This window comes from Antechinus flavipes, chromosome 2 (assembly GCF_016432865.1).
Source record: "Antechinus flavipes isolate AdamAnt ecotype Samford, QLD, Australia chromosome 2, AdamAnt_v2, whole genome shotgun sequence".
In the NCBI taxonomy this organism is placed as follows: Eukaryota; Metazoa; Chordata; class Mammalia; order Dasyuromorphia; family Dasyuridae; genus Antechinus; species Antechinus flavipes.
Window position 1 is genome coordinate 447592890 of NC_067399.1, and position 23880 is coordinate 447616769.

The 23880-nt window shown below is 36.4% G+C and overlaps 1 protein-coding gene across 1 annotated transcript in view; it reads right to left on the reverse strand.

Moving 5' to 3' along the window:
• Positions 1–16547: 16547 nt before the first annotated feature.
• The window catches only part of DHX35 (DEAH-box helicase 35), a 56305-nt gene continuing 48972 nt past the window's right edge, over positions 16548–23880 (reverse strand). Inside the window, exons 19-22 of the mRNA XM_051979312.1 lie at positions 22788–22869; positions 22361–22432; positions 20601–20712; positions 16548–17967 (exon numbers count right to left, since the gene is read on the reverse strand). Coding sequence (XP_051835272.1) covers positions 17923–17967; positions 20601–20712; positions 22361–22432; positions 22788–22869 — 311 coding nt within the window. The 3' untranslated portion in view covers positions 16548–17922. The remainder of the gene's footprint in view (positions 17968–20600; positions 20713–22360; positions 22433–22787; positions 22870–23880) is intronic.

The following is a 23880-nucleotide window of genomic DNA, read 5'->3' on the forward strand; positions in this document are numbered from 1 at the left end:
TTTTAAAAAACTATCTTTACATGTATTTGGAAAAATAAAATGCTACTGAGGGAAAAAAAAACCATCTATGCCAGTTTTATAGTGGCCACTACAGAAAAATGTGTATCCAGCTCTAATTTCAATAAGCTGACCTTCATTTGCTGGCCTTGTTTCACTCAAGAGTTGTTATTTGGATGAAATAGTTGATGAATTCTCTCTCAAGAAGAGCTGTTCATCTTTCAGGTCTACTGAATTTTGTGTTGTCCATGAACATGCACATATTCTATATACCAATGGTAAGAGGATTCATGTTTAGAAAAAAAAATTGTACATTTTTTTCTGTGTTTTAACCACAGGGTGGAATCATAGCCTTTCTCAGTAAGCAAGTCAGGCTGAGTGAAGCAGACAATTTTTAGAGCAACTTTTCCAGCCTCTTCCTCATGGTGGGAGAATAATGCAATCCTTAGAAAATTCTGCTCAGACCTCCAGAGGCTGTTGAATCCCACTGAAGCTTCAGTACTGTGGAGAGGGTTATGTCAGTTCCCAGTGTATCTGCATCTGCTGCTTCATCACTTATTTGTCACCCCAGGATTTCAAGGTAGATAAAATAGTAAGACAGGAAAATCATAACATAGTAAAACAATAAAATAATGAATAATGGTAATTTTGACTTGAATGTGAAAAATGTGTATCCAGCTCTAATTTCAATAAGCTGACCTTCATTTGCTGGCCTTGTTTCACTCAAGAGTTGTTATTTGGATGAAATATTTGATGAATTCTCTCTCAAGAAGAGCTGTTCATCTTTCAGGTCTACTGAATTTTGTGTTGTCCATGAACATGCACATATTCTATATACCAATGGTAAGAGGATTCATGTTTAGAAAAAAAAATTGTTTGAGACAAAGTTGCACAGTCATCAGCTTCACTTTCTCTTCCAGAGAAATCAAAGTCCAGAGGCAAGACAAAAGTCAAAACGACTGATGATGGCCCAGGATGCAGTGGATGACCTTGGCATCTTCGATTTCTGACCGAGTTCTAAGTGTTCCATAGCATCTGCTTCTGGCCCATTGGAATAAATTGCTCTCATCTGCTCATTCCACTGAGATTTTTTTTCACATGCTTGGTAGACATTACCCCAATTGTCTGATGGGTTTGTGTGGTGATTTTCTTCTTTTAAAATAATAGTTCTCTCTGGGAGCGAGCAGGTTTCTCGGGGAGGTTTTCTGGAGGCAGCCTTAGTTGCAGTTGAATGTAATAATCACCCAAAACGCAGCCAAGTGATAAAAGTTCAGATCTTTTATTGTGTCCTTCAATATAGCCCAGTTAGCTTAGAGGCCTATCTCTCTGCTTGGTTCCAAGAGCTCTCTCCAAATGTCTCCAAATCCAAAGGTTTGTCCTTCAGCCTCTTGGTTCCAAGAGCTCTTGCAGCTTTGTCCTTTGCTTCTGCCTCTGCCTCCAGCCAGCACCAAGGTAAAAGTTGTAATGAATCTTTCTTGCCTCTGAGAGAGGGTGTCTGTCCCAGCGTGCTCCTCTCCAATCTAATTCAGCTGAACTCTCTCGACTGGGCTTATATATGACTCTTCTGAGAGGATGGGATTATGGGTTTTCTCCCAGAATGCTCTCTGGCCCTAAGAGCTTCAAGGGAGGTGTGAATTCGGATATCTCATACTAAACCCTGAAATCTCCCAAATGTGTGAACTCCAATGAGTAAAGGTGTGAACACAAGCATTGTATCAATTAGTTCTACTTAGTACCTTGTTTCAGGTTCTGGCCCAAAACATCTCCTTGTAGGATTAGATCAATGATACTGAACCATGCTAAATGAGATAATTATTGTCTCTATCAACTCTAATGACAACAATTTGTAAAGATTCCAACAGGCTTGCAACCAGTACAGTACCTTCAACTAGGTTCAGCCCATCTGCTGAGATAGTTCTGCTACTGTACATGCTACAGTTTCTTGGAGCCATAGGTGAGAGTTGAGTGAGCGGTCTGACACCAAAAGATTCCCAGAATCTTTATCTCCCTTTAGGGACATAAAGAAAATCTGGAACCTTGGAACTTTTTCTCTCAAAGTTGGAACTCTCTTCTCTCTTAAAAGCTTATCTACTTTGTCCCTTCATGAGTGTGAGGAACATTGAATAATTGCTCTAAAAAGTCTTTGAAAGACCTCACAACAGAGGTGCTAGTGTGCCCTGTATATCCCACATGCTTCAGGAGAAATGCCAGGATCAGAACAGAGGTAGGGCTAAGGCCTTTCATACTGTCAGTCAGGAAAGTTTGTGGAAGATCATGGGGAGAGTTGGTTGCCCAAAGTTCATCAGTATTATATGGCAGCTTAATGATAGTATGCTTACACAGGTTTTGGATAAAGGACAATATTCTAACACTTTCCCAGTCACCAATAGAGTGAAGCAGGACTGTGTGCTTGCTCCCATGAATTTTATTATGATATCTTCAATGATGTTGTCAGATACCTTCAGTGAAGACAAAAGTGGCATCAAGAACACTGACAATTATTTAACTGTAAAAGGCTAGAAGCCAAGGTTAAAGTGGAGGGAGAGTTTGGAACAACTTTTTGTTCACAGATGATGCTGTGCACTCAATGCAGCCTCTGAGACTGAGATACAAAAGCAGGGACCAATTCTCTGCCACTTGTGCTAATTTTGGCCTGACAACATCAAGAAAAAAAAGGTTTTGTCCCAGCCAATACTATACAATACATACATGGAACCATTAATTACAGCAAATGTAGAAATGTTGAATGCTGTGGCTAATCACTTGGCAGCATATTTTCCAGGATTATACACATAGATGATGAAGCTGATGTACATATTGCCAGAACTTGCTCAGTGTTCTGAAAGAATGTATGTGAAAGTAGTAGTATTAGATTGCCTACAGAACCATTGTGCTGACCTCATTGTTATATGCCTGTAAAACCTAAACAGTTTACCAATGCCATGCTAGAAAACTGAACCACTTTCATCTGAATTGTTTTAGGAAGTTTCTGAAGATCACTTGGCAAGGTACTAGACACTGAAGTCTTCCCTCAAGTTGAACTGCCACTGTACAGAGCACAGCTCTAATGTGTTGGCTACATAGCCAAAATACCAAATGTATGTTTACCTAAAAGATTATTTTATAAGGAATTCACACAAGGCAAGCACTTACATGGAGGTCAGGAAAAGCAGGATGAAGACACTTTCAAGGTCTCTTGAAGAATTTTAGTACAATTGTGATTCATAGGAGACACTGGCACAGGAATACCCAGAATGGTACACATTGTATAAGCAAAGACTTGTAATGGCACAAGAGGAAATGTGAGATGCACAAATCTAGAGATATTGCCACCCCAAATGTTCAAATGCATTATTTGTACCCAACTCATGGTAGAACCTTCTGAACTCCTACAGGCTGGATTAACCACCATTGAACATACTGTACCTTGATCCCAGCATGTGATGTCGTTGGACAATGAAAAATGAGCAACAAAAAGGAAGCTAAGGATTGTAGGCAGTGGGAGTACATAGGAAAGCATTCCAGCCTTGGGGGAACAGCCTATAAAAAAAGCATACAAGTAGCAAAAGGGAATACCAAGCACGGAAAATGAGAGGTAGGCTAGTTTGGCTGAAATCCAAAGTATAAAGAAGAATAATGTAAAGTAAGTCTGCAAAGGTAGGCTAAAGCCATATTGTAAAAGTCTTTATGTGTCAACCTAACAAGTTTGTATTTTATCCTAGAAGTAGGAAGGAAATAAGTGAAGATTTATAAACAGAAAAATGGCATGGATAGGCTTAGCTGAAGATCTGAACAACTAAAATGGGCTCTTTGTAAGACTAGCTGTTAACCAGAGTATGTCCCTCTTACACATTTTTATTTCATATTTAAATATTTTTCTTGTGATTTGAAGATAAGCAAGAATAAACATTTATAGAATTTCCTCTTTCAACCTTCTCCAAAGCAGACTTTGATTCCAGATACAAGGGGACACAGAATACGGGGGCCAGAGGTTGACTACTCTGCTCCTCCTCAAGGCTAGTATTATATCTACTCACCTATCTAAATATTATTAGTCTAGGGAAAATAATTTTTAGGTTCAAGCTGATTTCCTGATCACTATTCCATAATATGAAAGTATCCCAAAATACATAACCAAAGCATGGCTCTTTTCCCACCAAATGCCAATTTCACAAAGAGAACACATAATAGCAAATAAACTCATTTTTTTCAAGTTGATATCAAAACAGAAATCAGAAAAGTTGTACATATGAGAATAAATCAGGTATACAGAGTAAAGGACCTAGTTGAATCAAGAGAGAAGAACCTCAGATTTCATTCAAGCCTCTAGTGTATTCGGCTCAGGGAAGGGACATGATCAAAGTGCCTGCCTGTTCTTCTACGTATTGATTTCTTCCCAGAATCTTTATCTCCCTTTGAGGACATAAAGAGAATCTGGAACCTTGGAACTTTCTCTCTCAAAGTTGGAAACCAGAATCTCTTCTCTCTTAAAAGCTTATCTAGTTTGTCCCCTCATAAGTGTGAGGAACATTGAATAATTACTCTCCAAAAAGATAGTCTTATACAATTGGATTTTGAGCCATTGGTTACATGTGTTTGCTTTTATTTTTCCCATGTTCACAGAAACATGGATGTCTTGCCCTTAACCTCTTAAAATAGGTCTAAATTTTTCAATCTGACTGAAATCTCATCACAACCTACTACTACCCCTTCCCTATCTTTCCAGTCCTATTTCACATTGTTGCTGTTATTGAGTCATTTCAATCTAATCTAACCTTTCATGACCTCATTTGGAGTTTTCTTTGTAAGGATATTAGAGTGATTTGCCCTTTCTTTCTCCAGCTCATTTTACAAATGAGTTAACTGAAGCAACAATTAAGTCCAGGATCACATAGCTAGTGTCTGAGGCAGCAGTCTATCCAGATTAAATTTAAAAGAGTGTGTGTGTGTGTGTGTGTGTGTGTGTGTGTGTGTGTGTAAGAGAGAGAGAGAAACAGAGAGAGAAACAGACAGACAGACAGAGAGACAGAGAGACAGAGAGAGACAGAGACAGAGAGACAGACAGAGACAGAGAGAGACACAGAGAGACAAAGAGACAGAGACAGAGAGAGAAACAAAGAGACGAAGAGAGACAGAGAGAGAGATTGAGATTCAAACAGAAAGCTTAGGCAACTGGTTTAAAATATGGCAGGAGGAAGAATTTGGAGTCCAGGATATAAACCTAGGAACAATTCCAGAAATTATCATAAGAATCAAAGTCACAAATAAATTTTACTTTAAAATTTTTTTTAAGAACTATGTTACAGTTGAAGAGAATTTCCATATCCCCAAATCCTGATGCTGTACAGGAAGCTGTAAATTGTCCTCTGAAAATCCCCCAAAGGTTGACCAGATTTTTTTATTCTGATATTGTCAGTGCTTTGCTATCCCTAGTAAATTCCTTATGGCATGGCTGGGAAATGAAAGCTTCTGCTTGTCATCCTCTCTGTACCCCGGCTTCTGCTTGCCCCATCCCTGGGTCCTACCAGCCTCACCATCTCTACTTTTCCAAAAGCCAAAGTTTCAGGGACACAGTCTCGATCTGGCCAGCAGAGGCCAGTGCTTTCCTGCTTAACACAGTCTAAGCAGCCTCTATCCTTGCATTTATAGCAAATCCTCATTGAGATTCCCAATACCCTGGGCCAAAGTTTAACAAATAGGGGAGGACTGAGAGACACAATGTGTGAGGACATGTGTTCATGCATGTGTCTCCATGAACATGTGTGTGCATGTATGTCTGAGCATTCTTGTATGTCTGAGGTGTTTGTGCTAGAGGAACAGCTAGGGCCACTACATAAGGGGGTCCCTCTCTCCTGCCCTACAGAGTAGGCAGGATTACAGATCGTCTCCAGTTCAGAAGGGGGTGAGTCACTATGTAGCTGTAAGCAATGGGGAGTCTCAAGAGATTTTTAAGAAGCTCTAGGAAATGCCATGTTTGGAGCTGTTCTATTCTTTATGTTATATTTATGATTCCAAATGAAATATACTGTAGCTTAATGAGAAGCATGCTAGACCTGGAAAACAGAGGACCTGGCCTCAAATCCCAAGGGTTGTTTTATTAGTTGTCTACCCCTAGACAAGGCACTTCTCTGAAAGTTTTTATTCCTTTGTACCTATATCTACCCCACAAAGCTGTTGTAAGGAAATAATTTGTGTAGATCACTTTACAAATCTTAAAGTCTTGTATAAATGTGAAGGGAAAATTCATCTGGAAGCATGTGCAGAAGGCTTTAGAATGAAGAAAGCCAGGAGGCAGAGAAGTAAACTTGAAAGTGTAATGATGTCCTAGTTCTAGGATTGTATCTTTAAGGTCTGGATAGACATAAGCAGTTTAATGAAAGGAAAACTCATTGAGATAAACGATGATAAAATTTAAGCTAGAAAGAACTTTAAATATCTAATCAAGTTATTACATTTTGCAAATAAAGACACTAATGCCCAGAGAGTCAATCTATCAAGTAGCATTTACTAATCTCCAACTATGTGCCAGGCACTATGCTGAGCACTGTAGGTGTTCATCCTTGTCCTTCATTTAAAAAAATAATAATTAGAGCTTTTTATTTTCAGTATACATACAATGATTATTTTTGACATTCATCCCTACAAAATCCCATGTTCTAATTGTTCCCTCCCTTTCCCTCACCCCCTCTCACTGTAGAAGTGATCCGATATATGTTAAACATGTACAATTCCTCTATACATATGTCCACAAATATCATGCTGCACAAGAAAAAACAGATCAAAAAGGGAAAAAATGAGAAAGAAAACAAAATGGAAGCAAACAGCAATAAAGAGTGAAATTACCATGTTGTGGTCCACATTCAATTCCCATAGTCCTTTCTCTAGGGGTGTAGATGGCTCTCTTCACCACAAAATCATTGGAACTGGTCTGAATCACCTCATTATTGAGAAGAACCATGTCCATCAGAGTTGATCCTCATATAGTATTGTGTTGCCGTATATAATGATTTCCTGGTTCTGCTCATTTCTCTCCAGGCCTTTCTGAAATCATCCTATTGGTCATTTCTTACTGAACAATAATATTCCATAACATTCATATACCACAATTTATCAGCCATTCTTCAATTGATGGACATTCACTCAGTTTCCAGTTTCTTGCCACTACAAAAAGGGCTGCCACAAACATTTTTGCATGTGTGGGTCCGTTTCCCTCCTTTATATCTTTAGGATCTTGTCCTTCATTCTTAAAGGCAACCAAAGACTTCATGAAGGTGATATCTTGACTTGAAGTGAAACAGAGCTGTACAAAGTCATCAGCTTCTCAGAGTTCAGTGGCAGGGCAGTGGCCCAGAATGCAGTAGGTAACTTGTTCTTTCTACTATGTTAAACATTAAAGAAAGGCAAAAAGCATCCCTATTCTCAAAAAACTTACAGACTAAAGAGGGAAACAATATGCAAACAACTATATACAAACAAGATCTATCTATAGGACAAACTGTAAGTAGTCTCAGAGCAAAGATGCTAAGATTAAGGATGCACTGGAGGGACTTCTTGCAGAAGATAGGATTTTAGCTAAGATATAAATGAAGCCAGAAGCTGGGAGGCACAGACAAGGAAGGAGAGAAGTCAAGCATTACAGAGCTACCAGGAACCCTCAGAGGAAGAAGTTGCATTATCCTGTGTTCTAGTCATGGAGAAGGAACAGTCAGGAGACCACTGTCACCATATTGCAAATATCATAGTGGAGAATAAGATATAAGAAGACTAGAAAGGTAGGTAAGGGCTAGCTTATAAAGGGCTTTAAAAACCAAAATTTGATATGGCAGATAACAATGAACCCCTGGAGTTTATTGAATGAAGGGGTGACATGATCAGACCTGAACCTTACAGAGATTAGTTTGATAGCCAAGTAGAGGATGGATTGGGTGGGGAGAAACTTGGAGCAGAAAACAACCAGTAGGCTACTGTAATTGTCCAGAAATGAGGTGATAAAAGCCTGCACCAGGATGGTGAAAGTGTGGTGAGAAGGACTTATATGAAAGATGTTACAAAATTACAAATAATAGTGATGAGGTTTGTATCTCCTCAATTCCCAGTGGTGATGAAATTAGTGGCAATAAGAGAGTTGCTAAAATCCCCTTTCAGTGGGGCTGCAGGTTCAAAGTGAAAGAATTCACTTATCCCAAAATATCAATGGCAAAAATGAAAGTTTATTGTTGGATAGAAACCAGTTTGCTAAGAGACTGACTTCTATAGTGGCAAAGTCCTATTAGGGATATGGAGTCTGACATTGAGAAGAGAATGCCTTCTTAGCGAGCAGGGTCCTAGCAAACTGCTTGGGCTTCTGCAAAGAGTGAGTCCAGAAACTACCCTTTAAAAGGAGTCTTGAGGCTTCAGGACTCAGGTTCTCAGGTTTAGATACTTAACAGTATCCAGCCCAGATCTCCTATTGGAATTAACAACAAAAGGGTGCTTTTTAACCGGGATTTCTAATTGAATCAAAGGCTCTGGCATCCCCAAAAGATAACTTATCTGGGGGACTATGCCTTCCCCAGGAGGGGTTGAGACTCCAAAAGGGATCACAGATCAAAAGGAAATACAGCTTCAGAGTGATAATCTTAAAGGGAACACAGCTTCAGTAAAGAGAACAGTTTCCCTCCCCCTTCAATAGGATCTGACAACTGATTGGATCCAAGGTAAAGGAGTGAGAGCCTTCATAGAAGAGTTCAAAAAGGATCTTAAAAGAAAAACAACAAAAATGGAGGGTAGAAATGAGGGCTGAGCAGGAGAATAGTGAAAGTTTGAGGGTGGGGGGGAAGCAAACAGCTTGGAAAAGAAAGCACAGAAATTGACTAAAGAAAACAACTTCTTAAAAAAAAAAAATTTGGCAAAATGGAAAAAGAGAGCCATGGAGAAAAAGAATGAGAGCCTTGCTGACTGAGAGGGTAGTGGTTCCCTTGACAGCATTAAGAAAATTAGGAAGAGAAGAGGATTTGGGGTAAAAGATAATTTAAGCTTAATTTTGAATATATTGTTTAAAATGTTTTCTAGTTTTCAAATTCAAGATGTCCCTCAGGCAGCTGGAGATGCAAGCTTGAAGATCAGAAGGGAGATTAAGATTGAACAAATAGATCTGTGAGTTACCTGCATAAAGATATTAATTTATAACATGAAAGTTGATGAAATCATCCTAAGAAAATGCAGAACAGAGGTAGAATTCAAATCCAAATCATCCTATTTCAAAATTCAGTGCTTTTCTTACTACATTTTAATGACTAATATGAGGAGGGAAGACAAGATATTAGAAAGTTTTTTCTTAGCTCTCCTTAGCAAGAATCTAATTTTTAACTAACACCTTATTACTTCCTAATTATTTAGAATGATTGTGGGAACATCATAATGTGTTTCTATCCACTTAGCTCACACCAGAACTACTGATGTTGGGCAAGGAAGTGATAACAGGTCATTTTGAGAAGCATGCAAACATTAAAATGAATTGATGCCAAATAAAGTAAAATGATAGCAATATATACAATTACTACAATGATATAAATAGAAAAAATATCACAAACCATGCAGAACACTGAATAATTATGACTGTATTGGGTACCAGAAAAGAAATAGGGAAGTATGGGTTTGCAACATTGCATAAATTGTCAGGCTAAATTGATATGTTGGTTACTTTTCGTGAACTGTTTTTTCCTTTTTAAAAACTTTTTTTTCATGTTTGTAGTAGCCCTTTTCGTAGTGGCAAAAAAATGGAAACTGAATGGATGTCCATCAGTTGGAGAATGGCTGAATAAGTTATGGTATATGAATGTCATGGAATATTATTTCTGTAAGAAATGATCAGCAGGATGATTTCTGAGAGGCCTGAAGAGACTTACCTGAACTGATGCAAAATGAAATGAGCAGAACCAGGAGATCATTGTACAAGGCAACAGCAATATTATAAGACAATCAATTCTTTTGAATGTGACTCTTTCCAACAATGAGATGATTGATGCCAGTTCCAATGATCTTGTGATGAAGAAAGCCATCTACACCCAGAGGGGACACATCTACTGAGTGTGGATCACAATATTATATTCTCACTCTATTTGATGTTGTTCACTTGCATTTTGTTTTCTTATTCATTTTCTTTTTTCATCTGATTTTTTTAATATTTATACAATTCTCTTGCAGTATGTTTATTCATATATATATAAATATATTGGATTTAACACGTATTTTAACACATATAACATATATTGGATTGCTTGCCATCTAGGGGAGGAGGTGGGAGGAAAAAGGGGAAAATCTGAAACACAAGGCTATGCAAGGTCAATGTTGAAAAACTATCTGTGCATATGTTTTGACAATAAAAAGCTTTAAAAAATTTTTTTCAAAAAGATGTTTTTTAAGTGTTGAGGTTGGAGAGGCGATCCCAAAAGGTTGGGGTTGCAGACCAGTGTCATAAGGTATCTCAAAAGAATCTGCAGGCTTGAACCCACATCCAAGGCAAGCAGCAAAATTTATTGTAATTGTAATGCCAATCGAAACAGGCTAAGTTCCAAAAGAATTTAGCAAAGAACGAAAAGGAGATAGATTTATAGGACAAAATTAGAGCAAAGCTTCATGTTACTAAGCTATTCATTATTGTCTCAGAAATTTATCACTGACCAGTACATTATCTGACAGTCAGCAATGTTTCGTAGGACTGTTCTAAGGCCAGAAGATTTTAGAATCATTGACAGATTCTTAGAACAACATCAGTCTAAGATCAAGGGGCTTTAGTAGCATAGTTACAATTTAGGATAAATAAAGGATTTCATAGGAGGGAGAGGTCAAGGAAAGGGGAGTCAGCCACAGGAAAAAGGAGAGTTTCTGGGAAATATTTCCCATGCAGGATTTATCAGAATGAGAAAACTCCCTGTTCAAGAGTAGGAAAGAAGAGAAGACCAAATGCTTTACAATTGTTATTCAAGGCCATTTGATCTAAGACAATAAAGTTGAAGTGATCATTTAGACAAAGCTTCAGGTGTCTCTTATGCAAGGAAAACAGTTTTTCCAGCCGTGGATGAGACCATCTGCCTTACTGCATGCTTACATGGTTTGTTACATTTTATTTCTACTTTAAATCCTTGTCCTCGAGATGGCATGGTAAAATCAGATAGGAAAAAACCAAACCACTAGATTTGACAGGATATTTATATCTCAACTCTACTACTAAGTTTCTGAGACAAAACACCGATTTTCCTCATCTGTAAAATGAGAAGCTTTGACTAAATACACTCCGATTCCCTTCCAGTCCTCAGATTCTATAATACTATGACTAGGAAGTTTTGAAAAATGTTGCCTGGGAGGTTTTGAAAGCTAAGGATAAATGCCATTGACAATTATCATAGATTTTCAGGATCTTAATGTAGGAAGCAATCTTAAGGACCATCTATTCAAATCCATACCTGAACAAGAACTTCTCTGTACTAATGTCAATAAACAGTTTGTTCAATTACCAAAAAGAAAACTCAAAAATAATGGATTGAGCACAGAACTCCAATTCAGGAAAAATTAGGTTTGAATCCTACACTTATTGGCTGTGTGACCTTTGACAAATTATTTAAGCTCTCTAGGCCACATTTACCTCATCTTAAAAATGAAAGGGATTGACTCCCAAGATTTTAGAGGTCTTTTCTAGCTCCAAATTAAAAAGCTGATAAACTCCCAAGACCAAACATTCTTTTCATCATCTAAATCAGCTATCTCTACAGCTTATCCCCCCTCTTCTGCCCTCTGGCACCAAGCAGAAAATGTCTAATCCCTATTCCACTTAACAGTCCTTAAAATATTTGACATCATGTCTTCATTCACTCCAGGATGGAGGTCTGGGCACTCACAGCCATGGATTTCTTTTGGTCGATCTTCCTTCAAATATATTCCACACTCTAGTGTCTTTCCTCTGTTATCTCCATTTTATCCTGTATATATCTTGTTTGCCTTTTGTCTCCTTCGCTGCTCTATGTGCAACTGGGTCTGTCAAGTTTTTGGTTGTCTTTTGCCTACACCTGTGCCTACTATTAGAGTTAGCTTTTAATATATGTTTGTTGGCTAAATGACTCCCTGGCATAGCAGCCCAATTCCCAGACCTACTAACTTGCTATTCAATAAACTTCATAAATTCAAAATGTACAACCTCTACTCATGCACTTTATGCTATAGATGGCTCCAATCAACTCAACTCCATGCTTCAAAAAGTAAATGCAAGCAGATATCTTAGCTAGAGGCATAAAACATGTGCTCCACAAAAGTTAATACATTTTTGATTATAGAAATATTAACTGCCCAATAGCAACATCTCAAATGGGCAGTATCATCGAGACCAGTGCTGTGGATTTTATTCTAGTGTGCATAACACATTGTTCAGTCACTTCAGATGGAGCTCTCCAAACCCAATTAAAAGATTTCACAAATTCATCCCCTTAGCACAAGGGAGATATAGAACAAGAGTGCAGAGGATCCAATGCTACTCAAAATTGCTTCTGGGATGAAAAAGGTATTGAAAAAAGTGGGAATAGAAATTAGTAAACCCCAAGATCTGTCCTATGAATGTCTGGGCCTACTGTTCTAGACTTTTATCTCCCTCTCTTAATCTTAAAAAATGTCCCAAAATGTAGAGAACAGATTTTGCTAAATTTTCAAGTTTGTCTGTAATTCTGAGTTTGTTAAGTCATGAACCACATTCAGGTCTGTCATTTGAATCTGCTTGCCTCACGGATAACAGAGATTGTTTTTTAAATTTGTATTTCCAGTTGCTATGCTCTGTATCTACTTCCATTTTCTGTTGTTTAATTACTTTTATGTATTTTTCTAGGTTTTCTATTGTATTCTCTATATTGGTTATTTTTTTTCTAATTTAAAAAGCATAAAAGGAATCCTAAAAGAATCAGAAATCGCAGTATAAGTAGGCCATAGAGTTGAGATGACTGGTCCAAGTCCAGTCTTCATCACATTGGCTGTGACCTAGAGATGTTAATGCTCCAGGGCAACTTGCCACAACCATAAGTCACAGAACAGTTGTTTATCTCAATTGTTAGAGATTTCCTTACCAATAAAATTACAGCTTCAAGCTTATCCAATTGTTTATGTTTAATATTTGCTTTTTTAAAAGCATCTTTAAACTCACTTCCTTTTGTAATTTTTCTTCACGTTATTTGTTCTTATGATTTTTTTCTCAGCATTGCTAATTCTTCCTTAATTATACATATCACTCAGTCACTAAAAGTTATTTCTAGGATCATCTTATATAGTTTCTTTTTCCAATTCCCCACACATAATGGAATGGTTTTTTAGCTGACACATTTGCTTTATGTTATTTTTATTTTTAAATTTTATTAGTACTTTGTAGGAAGATAGTGCAATGGATAGAATGCTAGGCATGGAGTCAAGAAGATCTGAGTCTATATCCAGTGTCATATATTTACTAGCTGTTGTGTTCCTGGGTGAATTGTTTAACTACTGTCTGCCTCAGTTTCCTCAAAATAGCTAAAGAATATAAATATAGGAATAACTGAGGAATATAAATACAGGAAATATAAATGAGGACTATAATAGCATCTACCTCAAAGAATTATTGTAAGGATATTTATAAAGTGCTTAGCACAGTTCCTGGCACATTGTAGGCACTTAAATGTTTTTTTTTTCCCTTCCTCTTTGCTCATTGAAAATTGGTTTTTGTTTTTTTGTATACTTGTGTAGTATCTGCTTTCTTTGAATTTGCATTTATTGTTTCACATAGGATTTGAGTGGCCTGGCTCTCATCATTTTACTCTGATATTTTGGGGTAAGTCTCTCCCTCTTGCCTTTAAAATCTCAGAGGTACCCTAGACTCAGAGTTGAAAACTTATTATAATAGGAGGATATTCCTCTTTACCTTACACCAGACTGGTAGGAGGAAGGGGAAGTATGGTATCGTCTAAGAAATGGTTGCTTCAAGAGTTGAGAAAGGAAACAAGCAACACAAACAAATCCTGGGTAATTCAGAGAACTCAAAGCTGAAGGCTTAGGGAAACCCTGAATAATGGATGAGGCCCTTGAATATGATTAGGTTTCACTGACAAGCAGATGATTCCATGACACTTGAGGGACAGACATTGTTCCCTATACCTGGCACATTTTGGTGTCTCTCATTGTTCACAAGCAGGCTTTTTGTAGGAGGTACAAACTAGAATAGGCCTCTATTTCCTAAATCAAAGGTTTATTAAGCAATTAGAGGTGATGCTCAAACAAGCGGTTCAGTAATGTTTTCAATTCAATACCTATCTATTAAGTGTCTGCTATGTGAGAACATAAAGACAAAAAGCTAAACCATCACTATAAAATCTTTTTGAATTTTACATTCACCTAGAAGGATAAAATAGGAACAAAGACAAAATATAAGTAAAGACAAATGTTGCAAGGAAAACTAATAAAGCCAGAGAATAGTCATAAGATCATAGTTTTAGAGCTAGAAGGGTCCTCAATAGACATCAGGTTCAATTTCTTCCTTTCATGGATGAGGAATTCAAGATAGAATAAATCATCTGCCCAAGTTCACAAAGGGCATAAATCTGTCTCCAATCTGGTTGGAATACAGACTGCATGAAGGAAATGAGTGATAAAGGACTGGACAAGCAGGCTGAAGTCACATTGTAGGACTCACAGGCCAGGATGGGGAATTTTTCCTTTAACCTAGAGGCAATCAGGAATGTTTTTTGAGGTGAGTACAATGGACAATGATGAAGTTCTTTAAAATTAAGAAAGTTCTTTGTTAGTCCCTAGTAAGAATGAAAACATCAACAAAGCATGACATCCTGAGGCACTAATAACATCAGTAATTTGAAGAAATTGATCTGGTAACTATTATAGAGCAATATTTGTTCCACTGATTCTCTAGGGTTCTTTAACTCCACTCTGAGGCCTAACTCCCCTGACTGGTCACTGACTTCCCAACCACAGAAGCCCCAGCACTATACTACTTTGACCCCTGACTCCACATTCCAGGCCTCTTTTCCTCCTTCTTGCTGGTTCTCCTGCCCTACCTGATTTCTTTCCTTACCTCCATTTCCTGCTCCCTTTTATGTGTCTTCTCCCATAGGAATGTAAGCTCTTTGAGGGCAGGGACTATCTGGCTTACTTGTGTTTTCAGTCTCAGTGCTCATCATATTACTTGAAACCTAGTATTTAATAAATGCTTTCAGATCTGTAATATTTTTCCATTCATCTGATCAACATGTAATCACTTACAGGTGAATTTTAATTCCAATCTTATTTCCTTGCCTCCAAATACAAAATTCTTAAATTATTAAAAGCAATTCCAGTTTCAATTAATCCTTTTGATCATAAGTCAGTACTGTAATCAAGAACTCCAACCAGTCAGACACAATCCGTGATGTAATGCTACTTTGTACTCTTTGGGATTTGGGATATCTGTTATTCTGTTTAATCTACAGCAAGAAACATATGTCAACTTTCCAGAGCTAAGAACACAGAAAACGTTTTGCAGACATATTGTGGATGTCTCTCACCATCTGGCTTCCCAGGAACACGGTCTTTGCAAACTACAGACAAAATTTTCCTTATTTTGTATCACCAGAGTATCGGACATTCTATTTCAAATAAATATTAATGCTGAAGACACAAAACTATAACTAGATTAATGAAATGACTGAATTTAAAACCTTAGATCAGGGGTTCTCAAACTACAGCCCGCGGGCCAGATGCAGCAGCTGAGGACATTTATCCCCCTCACCCAGGGCTATGAAGTTTCTTTATTTAAAGGCCCACAAAACAAAGTTTTTGTTTTTACTATAGTCCAGCCCTCCAACAGTCTGAGGGACAGTGAACTGGACCCCTATTTTAAAAGTTTGAGGACCCTTGCCTTAGATCATGAAAAGCAACCCCTTCATTTTACAGATGAGTTAACTAAGGCCTAGAAAGAGGAACTAGCTTGCTTTAGGCCACAAAAGTAGTAAGAAGCCCAGGTAGAATTTGAACATAAATCCTTTGTATGAAATGAAGCATTTTCAATAAGACACCACACACATCTTATACCTGTTTTATCTGCTTTGGACATTACAGAGCAAGTAGTATAAAGAAGTAGGTTTTTAACAAATATTTCTTAATAATAATGTTTACAACTATTAGCAAATTCTACCAAGAAGGAAACTACACCCTTCTAAAATGAAATCCTTTTGGTTCCTGTGGAATCTGAACTCTGGAAAGATGTGGAAGAAATTCACAGGAATCTGTTCTCTCTCTTCCATTCTTTGTCAATGACAACTATATTTGATTTGAATCTCCTCATGTTGTGATATTAAGGTGCTTTGTGGGTCCTTCCTTCCACACTAATTCATCTCTGCACCACGAGCTAGTGCAAAGAGACTTAATACCCTCCAAAAGTACTGGCTATCAGAGAGTGAGATAACTTACCTTTCTTTTTTTTGTCTTTTTTTTTTCTTTCTCTATCTCTCTCGTTTTCTCAAAGGACTGGATTAATGAGAACGTTTCATAATACAAGTAACAGAAGTCAGGGAAAGGGAGGAAAACATTTATTCTAGGTATAAATTCACTATCATTATTAAGTTTTGCTATTATTTACACATTTTAAAAATGGAAAGAAAAAAAATGAAAGTACATGTTGGTGCCAAAAGTGGCCCATTCACCAAATAAATGTCAGTACAAAAATAAATTTTTAAGCTAAATGTTTTTAAAACAAATGTCATTGAAACAGTAAAAATAAATAAATAAATAAACCTACAGCAGCTAATGTGTTTAAATGCAAACACTATTATAGCAAAGTAGGCTTGGGGCATCAGTATAGCCAGAGCCTGCTGGAAAAAGGAAGATATCCCCTCCCAATAATGAGCCAAAATAAAGTCATTACTAACATACTATTAGTTATATTCCTGATTTATAGAAGTTCAGAGCATCTAAACTATTAATCCCTGCTTAAGTAGCATTCTCATGAGATTTTCCCAACTGGAATTTCATAAAATTTCACTAGTGTTGAAGCCAGTGGCATCAAGTCTAAGATGTCAAATCCCAAAAGAGGGAGCCAAGCCCACTTGTGAAAATGCATACATTCATTGCAATTAGGGAATATGTGCTCATAGGTCCTAGGGGTGTATCACTCATAAATGGCCCTTAAAGATCTCCAAAATTACCAGGAGAGCTCGGAGTGACCAAGGGCTAAAAAAATACAGAGTTTGTATGTAAACATATTGTTCATTTCACTTTAAAAGGGATGCCATTCTAAAGTTTCATACAGTGAGAAAATAGGGACAAAAGGCAAATGAGAAGCTATAGAAATTGCCTCTATTGCTTTAAGTTCCTGTTCTAATTAGGCATGCTCCAGATATCAGAGAGATTTCAAGTAAAACTCCTGATGTTTCTTTCTGAAGTCAGATCCCTCCCTGGACTACTCTGCATTCAACAAGGCATTCAGCATAACATCCATCAAATCACATATGGTCCAAAGGGTAAGAGCTGTAGTATGCAAAATTCTCCATCCTCCTTAACATGGCATTACACTATTCAAAGGCAGTTCTGTTCTTTCACAGAAGCTCCAGTTCTTACTCAAGTTACATCAGTACTTTCTGATTGCCTACCCATGTTAAAGGGACAACATGCCCAGGCTAACTAATATGGCCGCATCAGCCACGTAGTAAAATGTCCATAATGCAAGCTCAGCTTTAGCTTTGCCATAACCTGCTCATGCATCAACTCCTACAGGATCCTGACAGGCTTTTATACATTTAGTAGAACAGATGAATTGATTGAAAAGTACAGAACAGACAGCTTTACATCAGTGAAAAGTTTAGGATTACATGTCCCAAGGTTCAAAAATCACATCTTGGAGAATACCAAGAAGAAAAGGATCAGGTGCTATCAATAGCAGTTGGATTATGATCATTGGTCATCAACCTTGGCTCTTTTGGCTTTCATTGAAAGAGGCTGAAAAAGAAATGATAAAAAGATTATTAAAATATGTAAAATGTTTATGTTGTATTATGCATTTAATAATTCACATCAAAACATTTTTCTTCCAATATGTAAGTAGGTCAGTCTCTTACTATTGTTCACTTTCTCCTTCAAAACTATACATCTCAGAAGACTCTGAAAGAAAACACCAAGTTACCTGTTTGCAAAATAGGACTTCTAATGAGGTTAACTATGATCTAGGACAATGATCCTCCCTCTGTGGTCCTGACTACAATTAGGTTTTGTCTCTAAGGTATGAAAAGTATCCTTGAGAAAGTACAGGCCTCTTATCCCTCAGAACAGTGCTTGCACATAGGAGGTTCTAAGCAGACTGGCTATTAATATTTCATACCCTGAAAAAGGGCACAAGAAAAAGAAACTCTTTCTTTTCCTATCTTAAGAATGGAAAAGGAAAGCTGCAGTTTCTCTTCTTTTCAAAAATAATGAGGGGCAGTGAGGTAGCATAATAAATAGAACACCGGTTCTGGAGTCAGGAGAACCTCTGTTCAAATCCAGTCTCAGATACTTGACACTACTTGTATGACTCTGCTGGAGTCACTTAACTTCAGTTGCCTTGCCAAAAACAAAAAAACAAGGAAAAGAGAAAAAACTAATGTTGATTAACAAAGAAGATGAGTTCCATCAACAGACTTCTTTTTCTGAAACTTCATACTGGAAAAAAAAACCATATTATACATAAAAAAAGCTTAAATTTTTTAGAACATTTAACTTTGAAAAATGAAGGTCATGTAATAACACAACCGAGCCACACAGATACAGAACAGCCAGTAATGAAAAGTCTAGTCAATTATTTCAGGTAACTAAGACTTATTCTCAACAATACATTACAAATACCAATACAAAACAAATGTTATGGACTAATTGGAAAATATTTCTTAGCATAATCAGGCTACAGTTAGAAGTCCAATTCTCAAGTTGCCTTTGGTTCAGGAAATGGAGAAAAGGATGGAAACAAATGGGTCTGCCTCAAAGTACAATCTTTAGAGGAGAAAAAACAGCAAATGATGGGAAAAACTGAAACCATTAGTGGACAATTGGGAAAAGTAACAAGGAGAACACAAATGATTAACCTGAACTTTTAACCAGTTTCCTGTCATTTTCCATCAAACTTACAAAACTAGTTTTAATATAAATAAAAGAACTGATTCAGTTTTATTCTGTTAACAGTGATCTTGAGGCATTTTCAAATTTATGCTGCTCTAACTAAACTGAATTATTTGATCAAATACTTTGTAATTGTTCCAGCACTTTTCAGAACTTCTTAATTTACATTTCTAATCAAAAGTTTTGAATGCCTCATTTCTCAAGGAGGCACTCTCTTTTCTACCCATGAAAATTTTGGTAAAAGATCTATTTGTTTATTTCTGATAGGAGTTTGGGTGGGCTCCTCTGCTACTGGGACTTTAGAATGTCCTTGACCTAGTCCCTTGGCGATAGCGAGGGAGCGAGAGAGAAAGAGAGAGAGAGAGAGAGAGAGAGAGAGAGAGAGAGCGCGCACAAAGTGAGCTGACCATGGAAGGAGAGTTGTATTTTATGTTATTTTTATTCTTGGGTAGTATACTTTAAATGTTATATTATCAAAAGGCAGTTTTTTATTTGGATTTTACATAAATGCCTGATGCATCTTTTTTTTTTTTTTAACTTTTGCTAGACTAAATCAAATTTAGTCCTAGCTCATAAAAATATTTGATTCTGTATCTATTCTGCTTAGATACATTAGAGACATGTTCAATAGTGCATTTTTTTAAAATCATGTCTTTTCAAACTGCCACTGATCTGGCTGGTTTCTAGACTGAAAATTTGTGTTAAGAGAATTTAGGGGAATAAGTAATCCTCAATTTACCAACTCTCTGAAGTTCTAAAAGTTCTTGCTTATTTGTAACTTGACAAGTTTGTCATACCATAGACGGCATGTCATCCATGTATAGATAAAACCTGAATGTAAGATACACACAGATAGGGCTGATTAGTGATTTAGGGGCTAAACTGCAAGGACACATTAAAGCTATCAGCCCTGACTACTAGTTGTATTTCAGCATACTTGATTGGACATATATTATGATATATGTTATATAATCTAATAAACAATTTACTAAAGATTGGACACTGCACAAAAGTATCATTCATTTAAACCCCACTTTCATTCCATGGCACACTACCTAGAGCTAATCACAAGAGCTCTGAGAAACAGAAGAAAAAGAAAACACAACCAACATTAGAAATGAAAAGTGGGCAAAAGTTGAACAACTAAGTACCCTTCAATATCTAAACTGAATTAATATTAAGTATCCTGCCATTTACTTTGAGTACAGTTACTTTCATAATCTGTAACAATTTTCTATATTAACAAGACAATGTCTTATCTTTCCTTTGAGAATCTCTGAGCACATTATTGAATCAAGGTGAATTTGGAAAATTCTCATGAATTTATTATTAAGAAATGTTGCTTGGGCCCACTTTCAAGAATTCTTGTTCTGTTTTTCAAAATCTAAATTTTTCAGGTAAGGTTACAAAAGTAGTGAAATTAAAATAAAAATGGGAATCAACAGAGTACTCTCCCACACAAGTGGGCTCTGAATTCATACCGTTCCCTGCTGATAGAAATGTGGTGCCAACTCCAACAGCCATGCAGATTCAATAGCAGTCACATCTCTCATGTAGTATTTTGAAGTCTGTATGACCTCATTGTAGACAACCCTGAAATGACAAAGATAGAACATATGGAATTCCTTCCACTGGAAAACATTACTTTCAATCCATTTTTAGGAAGAATGAACAAACTGAATTATAATTTCTTGAACATGACCTACATTTTTATACTATTCTTCTTACCTAGGAAGTCTTTGTTTATTAAAATCCTACTACCTCAAAGTTCCTTTTCTCCATCAAGGCTTTCTTAATCCTTAATTCCTCAAAATTTAGAGGGCTTAGTACAAAATAAACACTTAAAAAATTGACTTACACCAAAATACAGGTTGAGAGGTATTAGGAGTAGAATTAGCACTGAGAAAAGATCATCAGATTTGGTGATTATAAGATTAAGAGTTTCTGTTGAGTGAAGTTGGAGCCAAAATATAAAAAAGAGTAGAAACTCAAAGGACAGATGTGGAGGCAGAAAGTGTTAAAGACTTTTTTCAAAGAGTCTGGCTAAGAATACAGGAAATATAAGAGAATTGGAGGGGATGATAAGGTCTAGTGAAGGGTTTTTAAGAATGGGGGTGAATTGGAATTTTTTTTAAGTAATAGGAAAGGAACTCATTAATAGAGAGGTTGAAGATTCAAGAGGAGAAATAATCTTCTCCAATAGTCTGCAGGTCAAGATGGGAGGGAGTGAAACAAAAAAACATATATAGAGGAGTTGACTTTGGTAAAGAGAAGGGTCATTTATTTGTCAAGAGACTGGAAAAAAAGAGGAGAAAATATGAGGTGATGACAAAGTGTTACAATATGAAAAGAATCGGAGAAAGTGAATGGTCAACTTTTTCAATAAAATAAGAAGCAACATTTTCAAATCAAATAAAATTAAGGAGGAAATGGTACTGGGGAAATGGAAAGGAAGAGATGTTTTGGAATAGCTTCTGGGAAGTGGATAAGGAATCAATGAGAGAACACTGAAAGGGATTCTTTGCTCCAGTGAAGCAAAGTTGAGGTTTAATAATGTGAATTTGTAATGTATTCAATCTGCAGTCCTGAGGCTTCCTCCAGCTTTACTTGAGTAGCTCAAGGGTATGAAGATAAAAGGTTATTATTAGTAGTAAATCCTGGCTCAGCTTTGGCAAGAAAAAATAGCAATAGGATAAGAGGGTAAAGAATACAAGTATAAAACTGAAATCGCTAATTCTGAGATTGAGTTTGGAGGGGTAGGAAAGTAAAGTTAGAGCAAGAGTAATAGACTGAGAAAGTAGTGATATGGAAAAAATGGAAGTTTTAAAAAAAGTGAAGAAAAGGAACAGAAGAGCTAAAGCACAGGAAGAAGCAGAATATCAGGAAGATATGGTCAGAGAAGGAAAAGTCAGAATTTCTAATTAAGGAACCAGAATACCTTTGAGTGGTGATAAGCTCTAGTGTGTGTTCATTCCTATGTATGGCTAATGCAGAGTTAAGAAGAACATCATAGGACATAAAGAGGTTGAGAAAACTGAAAGTTTAGGAATATAAAGGAAAATCAACATGAATATTAAAATCCCTGAGTATGATAGCAATGGTTGAGGAGGAAACAAAAATAGGCACTGAACTCTTTGAGAAGTATGTTGATTGTCAATTGAACCATATTTGGCTTGGTGTAGGTACCCCCTGCTCTCCTCAACAGAAAACTACAATTATTATCAAACTAAAAGTAACTTACCATCGAGGTGGTTTTTCCGCATAGAGTACCGAAGTAGGATGTATATGTAATTCATGATCATCACGGATAGTCCTTAAAAAATTAAAAATAAATTAAATCCAATCAACATTTTAAAATTTACATCCAGATTTTCTGATAGAGATGTATCATATCTTAATGAAGAAAAAGGAATGAATTTTAAATACACTCAAAGAAAATACTTTTCCCCACATTCTATTTTTTCCTCCTTTTCTCTCATTCCTTTTACCCCAAAGACTAAAACATTGTAGGAAAAGAAAAAAAAAAAAAAAGCAACATATCTAAAACTTTTTTAATAGCTTGACTTTAAATACCTATTTTCTGTGTTTATCTTTATCACCTTTTTGAGAGGAGGCAGCATTATATTTTCAATATTCCTTTATTCATTGATACATAAAATATTAGTTACCTATAAGCTCCAGTGGAATGAAACTTAGCAGCATTAGCAAAGAATCCAGAGACAATACACTTTAAAACAGGATCTGGGTCACCTAAACAAAATTTTAAAAATACAACTTATGAAAAAATTTTCTAACAGATATTTTTACTTTACTCAGATATTTTGATCATTTATTAAATTTTATAGGGCTAAACAAATACTTGATAACACAAGTACAACATAAAATCAAGAGATAAATATTATATACATTTCAATCATAAAACAAATCACAAAGAAACATAGAACTGTACATAAATTAATAAGAAAATACAATTGCTTCTCGATATATTCTTCTCAAAAATTCTATCTGTAAACTGCCATACTCCAGTTACATGTTCTACATATCTCTGTTCCTACTGATGGAGTTTCTAACCATCAACTTCTTCATCAGACTAGTATACCTAAAGAATGACTTTTAAGTTAGATAGCCCAATGCCATCAGCTGGATCCCATCCTCTTCAGGTTTCCACTACCAGCACACTGCAGGATATGCTGTAGATTTCTTGGATCAGCTACTGACAAACTATCTGGTATTTCACAACTTCTTATAGCTCTGGCTATTTGGAAGACAAACTCTAAATAAAGTCAGTCAAGAGTAAAGTTATAGAAAAATCTAGTCCGATCCTGCCCTGTAGGTTCCTTGAGTCATCTTTCTGACCTCATCTCATGCTGCTTATCAGCCTCTCCAGCTTCCTACCTCCACAAACTGAAGGAAATTGAAGATCAGGTAACTTTGTTAGCTATAGGTCCAAAAGTATCATCAGTGGGAAGAAAGAAGATGGTTATGAAAAATAGATTGAAGATGCTAGTAAAAAATTTCATGAAAAAAAGAAAATGTCTCTTATAGCTCTGAAATTTTTGAAAACTATTATATAGCTGAATGACCAGCATCCAGATCAAATAACTAAACTAAATAATTTGATCTGACTAAATTTATTAAAATTTTACAACTTAATTTTACAAATTCAACCATTAAATTATACCTCTGGTATTGGATACTGCAATCTCTTTCATGCAAAGCTTTTATTTTCTGAAGTTTTCTCTTAAGGAGTTTTTCATTTTC